Raw genomic sequence first — 6,000 nt, 5'->3', positions numbered from 1 at the left:
TTTTTCAACCATGTTTGGTAGTTTTTATGTACATGTCTCCCATCTCAACTGTTGAATTTAATATTAAATATTTTAAAATTTCAATTCAAAATTCTTAAATATACAAATATTTTTAAATATTTTCTTTTAGGGTTAAGGTATTTAATTAGTAGACTACATGGTTGGAGTTCTTCAGAGCACTTCTATTATAAGATGGCCCATAGTTTATTAGAAAAATTCTGATGAATTTAAAGATGAACAGGAACTTAAAGACACTTGCAAAGTAATCTAAAATCTAAATAACAATTCTAGATTTTTATGATTTTGTTTTAGTCTGTGATTTTTTTCCTCATATGTAATCTTTCCAAAACATTCAACCTTGTATTAGAAATAGATAATCCTTTTTTTGCATCATTTTTCCCCAGACTACATGGTACAAAATTATATTTCTCAAATCGAATAAGTACTATAATGAATACAACCATCATAGATGGTCTTGAGAACAAACATATGTGATTTAACTTGTAAGAGCTGAAATATGCAGCAGGTGCACTAGAAACTAATCTATTAGGCATGAGTGTTTACTGTGCCATGGGAATCAGTCAGCATGTCTTATAGAGGGATAGAGAATGCTGGTTAACTTGCATTATAAGAACATTTTCCTTATTTGTTTATAATTTTCACAGTCACATAATTAGCATTGGCATAGCTTTTCCTTCGTGTGATGCACAATAATTTTAACAAATTAGGATATTTTTATTCTACTATTGGCTAGATAAAGGGTCTAATTCATAGCAATTGATTCTCCCAACCAGAAACACTGTTCTCATTAGATAATTCACATATTCACTCAAAAAAATCTCAGTTGTCCAGATGAAAAAAATTAGGGCACATCAGTTTCCATAGTTTTAAATGTCTTATTTCAAATCACATGGCTTGAAAATAATAGAGTTGAAATTTAAAATCAATTGTTTAGTATTTGCTGCTCAAATGTTACAATAACATATTAGATACATGTAAGTTTTACTTTATGACCATTGTAGAGTTGGTTAACTGAAATATTAGGGCCATTTCTGCCTCTTCATAGCATTATATTCCTCTGTATTAGCAAACATAAAGATGTTATTTTTGCTTAAGTTCATTATTAAAAAAATTAATCCACTGAAAAAAGAAATCACTATGAAAACAAAGGAAAACTACAAACGAAAGTGGAATATATTTAATTTCTAACAATAAAATTCTAGTATTAAATTTTGAAGAAAATCTACAACTCTGATAACATCAGCCAATGTTTTTTTCACTGAAAAATCCATTTTCTTTGTACTGAAATCTTGTTCCTCATTTAAAATCTAGTTCAAGTTTCCTTTCCTTTCTTCTGAAGTTGTTTATTCCATTTTTTTCCAAAAGAAATAAATATTTGTCCTTTTGGTATACATGATTCTTTATTCAAATTCTTTTAATAGATTTGATTCATCATTTTATTTTCATTTTTTATCTTTCTGCCTACTCACTTTTATACCTCCATAAATTATCAGTTTATTCATCTTGATTTTTCTACTTTTCATAGAACCTGGTACATGGTGCTATATGGTGAGTGCTGGGGTCCTAGATAGGATGCTTCTAATAACTTCACATCCCATTCTCTCTATCCAACTAGACAAGCTATCCTTAGCCAACTTTCATTTTGAGTTTTGTGTTTTCCCCTGAAAGAAATATTATGCTTTTCTCTTTTTGCCACATACATCTTTACAAAAAGGAACAGGCATCAGATAATTTAGCATGTAGATTGATTTGTAGATTTTCTGAAATAGGAGAAAAGAAAAAGGCAACAGTGGTCTTAGTCGTTGAAAATTCTACCCAAATCATGATTGAACTGATGAAAGGACTATGAAAACGTCATGCCTTTGACTTCTTCTATGACTTGCCTAGTTAACTTTGCAATTTTTTGTTGGATCGCTTGGTTGCCACAGGCATCCCCAGAACCCTTTTCAGGGCAGTCTTCACCTCCTGGTTCCTGAGACTGTAGACAAGAGGGTTAAGCAGGGGAGTAACAACAGTGTAGGTCACCGCCACCAACTGGTCTTTGTCTGAAGCAGACTTGGATTTGGGCCTAAGGTATATGATGGAGGCACAGCCATAGTGGACAAAGACCACAGTGAGGTGCGAGGCACAGGTGGCAAATGCTTTCCTCTTGCCCTCAGCCGAGGGGATCTTTAGGATGGTGTTAACGATGAAGCCATAGGATATGAGAATTAGCAGAAAAGGCACCATGATTACCAGGATGCTGAGGCTGAACAGAGCTAGTTCTTTTACATGGGTGTCTGTGCAGGCTAATTTAATAACTGGTGCCATGTCACAGAAATAGTGGTTGACCCTGTTTGGGCCACAAAAATGCATGCCACATATGAGGTTGGTGGCCACCAAAGCAATAAAGAAACCTGTGACTGTTGACAGAGATACCAACCCCAAACCTAGCCTTTTGTTCATGATGAGTGTGTACCTCAGGGGGTGGCAAATTGCCACATAGCGATCATATCCCATCACAGCAATGAGAAAGCAGTTGGTACATGCAAAGCCAAGGAAGAAGAAGAGCTGGGTGGCACAGGCTATGAAAGAGATAGTCTTGGTGGCCGAAAGCAGGTGGACCAGCAGCTGAGGGATGACAACGAAAGTGTAGCAGGACTCAGAAAAGGAAAGGATGAATAGGAAACCATACTTGGGAGTGTGTAAAGTCCTGCTGAAGCAGATAGTAGTCATGATGGTTGCACTGGCCATTAGGATTGTCAAGTACAGAAGAAGGAAGATGACAAAAAGCAGCAGTTGGAGCTCCCCCAGGCTAGAAAACCCCACCAGGATGAACTGTGTAACCACAGTGGTTCTATTGAAACCTTGCATCTGAATAACTTCCTTTGGTGAATGAGTTTGGAGAGAGAAAATCATGTGTCTTTGTACAAAGAATATTCCCCCACTGCCTTCCCTTTAAGAATTATATTTTCAGACCCAGAGTATTGAAAGATCTTTCTCTCAACCTGTCTATACATAGATATTCCTTTTGATAATTTAAAAATATTAACTCTCCAAAATAGGAGAATGATTAGCTATATTATAGAAATATACAAAGATTGAAAGAAGCCACCATGTGATATTACCAAATAGTATATAAGAACATTAGAAAATTCTCCTAGTATAATAAAAGAAAAAGCAAGACACAAAGTCATATTTATAATAAGATTAGAGCTGATTATGTTTGCTTTCTGATATATTTTCTAAATATTTAACAATAAGTTTCTTAAATTTGATGATCCTAAATATACTTCATTTTTATGTAGGCTAGAATATTTCCATCTCTTTTTAGCTACTATCCAAACACAAGAAAAACTTGCTACTTCCAAAAATAATGCTATTATTTTAAAACAATTGCTTTAGAAGCTTTCACATCTCTGAACTCAGCATGCCATTTATAACATCTGTTTGCCCAGAAGATTCTTGGTAGCTTGATACGCCTGTCCTCTGATAATTGGCAGTCACAGTAGATGGTCTGCTGGGGTAGGGGCAGGTAGAAAAGCACAAGTCAGTGACCAAATACAACCAGTGAGCAGCTACAATAATAAAAGCAAGCTTAAGGATTAATATTTTTTTAAAGTTCAGCAACAATTCTTATTTGAGAACAGTCAGACAATCAAAGTCATCATTCGATATGTCAGAAGGCATGTTAGAGGAGTTGGGATAGGAGTGCTGATTGAAGAAAAAGGGGGATTTCTCATTCTGTGATTAGTAAACTCATTTGTAATATTCTCTTATGAATGAGGCTATTTATGGCACTTTTGTTTTTAGAGACTGATCAGCCACTTCCTGGTGGCAGATTTGCCTCTGGAAATGCACCATCTCTCCAACTCTCTCTCCATATCACACCCTTGAAAATTTTCTACCAGTTCATAGTTCAGTTAGAACATGAAAGGAAGCAGTTGTAATTGCCTTTTGAAAGAAAAAAAGAGTCAGGAACTTACTAAACATTTCCTTCACTTAATTTTATACAGTATAATTTAATAATAAGTGATTTCATTTAGGGAGAGGTTGTTATCGTGTGTAAACAATTTTATTGCAAAATATGATCAACATCTATTTTGTAATAAAATAACAAAAATCCATTTTAATTTCATTTTTGTTTTTAACTTGCTAGGCACTATGGTACTCTGGGCTTTTGAGATGACAAAAAGAAAATTCTTAGGCAACTTTGGTGGATACCCTCATCCATGGGCTTATGTCATTTGCATTGTTTACATGTATCCTTTGGTTTCCATATCTCCTATTCTTGATACTGCACTATCTCTGTTACAATTTTGAAAATATTTCTGTTCTGAAGTTTTCATATTCAAAACTCTTAATCTATTTTTTATTCTCTATCAATTTTTTTTTCATTTTTCTACCAATGCAGCTACTTTGATGCTCAGTATCCATCATAATCAAACTAGCATAGACAACATGTAGAGTCAGCAGGAAGACTGAGGCTAGGATAATGGAAGGGAGCAACAAGAATGCACCTTGAATCTTCAATAGCCAAAAAGTGTTAGGGTGAAGGAAAAGAGAAGAGACCATCTCAGGGGTTTCACATTATCTTGTAGCCTAAGTCATTCAGACCCTTAGTCATTTTCAATTTAGAGAGTCAGGTTCAAAAATTCAGGAGAAATCAGATTTACTACCTGCAGCACTCAACATCATCAAACTTGTTAGCTACTTTAATGGCTATAAAATACAAGGAGTTGTTTGAAGTGACACTCGGTACATTCACTATTCATCCTGCCATGGTTCCTTCAGTTACATAGCTCCACATTCCTGCTGATGTAACCCTTTTCCTTTTCATCAGACATGGCAGAAAACAAGATGTTTTATGTAAGCTACATCAGTTTGATCTTCGCAACCCAGTAGATAGCACAGGTGTTTTGTCTCTCATCTGCAGCTAATGCAGGGGCACTAAATACCCTCTCCTGAGCAGACTGACCTGTGAACATTTTCATCTCTGCATTAAATGTAGGGAGTTGAGCTCATTTCCTTATATGTTTCACTCTCTCTAGGTTATAATAGGCAGGGGCAATATTTTTATTAATAGCTGAATTCCTAGCATGTAGTACTGTTTCTAGTTTATCATGGGCTAAAATTTTTTTAACCTCAATAGAATATAAAAGCAATAAATAATATGCTGAAGTAGTAGAGTCAGTACCAGAATCCAAGTCTTCTAACTTGTATTTTAAAGTAGAATCACATTTTATTTCTATACCATCTCTCGTATATAAAAACACACATAGGTATACTGAGATGAATGTTGGAAGGAATTAAAATATTGCCTGTTATTTCCAGAAGTAGGGCAATCATGGGTAGTTTTATTTCCTTGCATTTACTTTTTATGTATTTTCAAAATTCTTTTTCCCAGTTTTATTAAGATATAATTGACATATATCACTGTATGTCTTCTAACATTTAAACTACTTCCTTCCTATCACATTTTATGCCATCTACTCTTTACCTTGCCAGAATAGTATATGCCCCACACTTTTCCCAAGAGACTAAAGCATGATCTCACGCTGTTTGTTCAAGAAAAACTCATTTTACCATTTCTGAATTTTCTTGAATAGTCCAATTTTAATTCCCTAATGTTCTTAAATTATCAAATTTTATACTCGAAATTTATTATTTCTATGCCTTAGATTAGGAGCATGAAAAAAAAAAAAAAGGGAATAAGAGAATTGGTAAGTCAAAGATATGGTAAATACACTCAAAGATTCAAAGATGGGAAAAAACAAGAAGATGTTGCTTAATTTTATCACAGTTTTGCAAATCAAACTGCTTTCAATTTCCTGCTAAATCACCAGCTTCTTTTTCAGTGATTCAAATAAGAATTTAGTTATATTTAAGGAAGCCTTCACTCTTGGCCCCAATCATAGTACTGCTTTTATATTTCTCTCATGCTGTTTCATATACTTATATAGACTGTTGTTTTCTATATCCAAATCCCTGTCATGTCCC

The 6,000-nt window shown here is 34.3% G+C and overlaps 1 protein-coding gene across 1 annotated transcript; it reads right to left on the bottom strand.

The window, feature by feature from the left end:
• Positions 1 to 1,908: 1,908 nt before the first annotated feature.
• Positions 1,909 to 2,874, bottom strand: LOC133074467 (olfactory receptor 10T2). Its single transcript, XM_061168406.1, has one exon. It carries the CDS (start codon positions 2,872 to 2,874, stop codon positions 1,909 to 1,911), a length of 966 nt encoding a protein of 321 aa, XP_061024389.1.
• Positions 2,875 to 6,000: the final 3,126 nt, after the last annotated feature.

Source organism: Dama dama, chromosome 20 (assembly GCF_033118175.1).
Source record: "Dama dama isolate Ldn47 chromosome 20, ASM3311817v1, whole genome shotgun sequence".
Lineage (NCBI taxonomy): Eukaryota > Metazoa > Chordata > Mammalia > Artiodactyla > Cervidae > Dama > Dama dama.
This window is presented reverse-complemented; position numbering and strand designations above follow the sequence as displayed.

Excerpts from the sequence above, each read along its gene's own strand:
- LOC133074467 (XM_061168406.1), bottom strand. The coding sequence starts at position 2,874 with ATGCAAGGTTTCAATAGAACCACTGTGGTTACACAGTTCATCCTGGTG.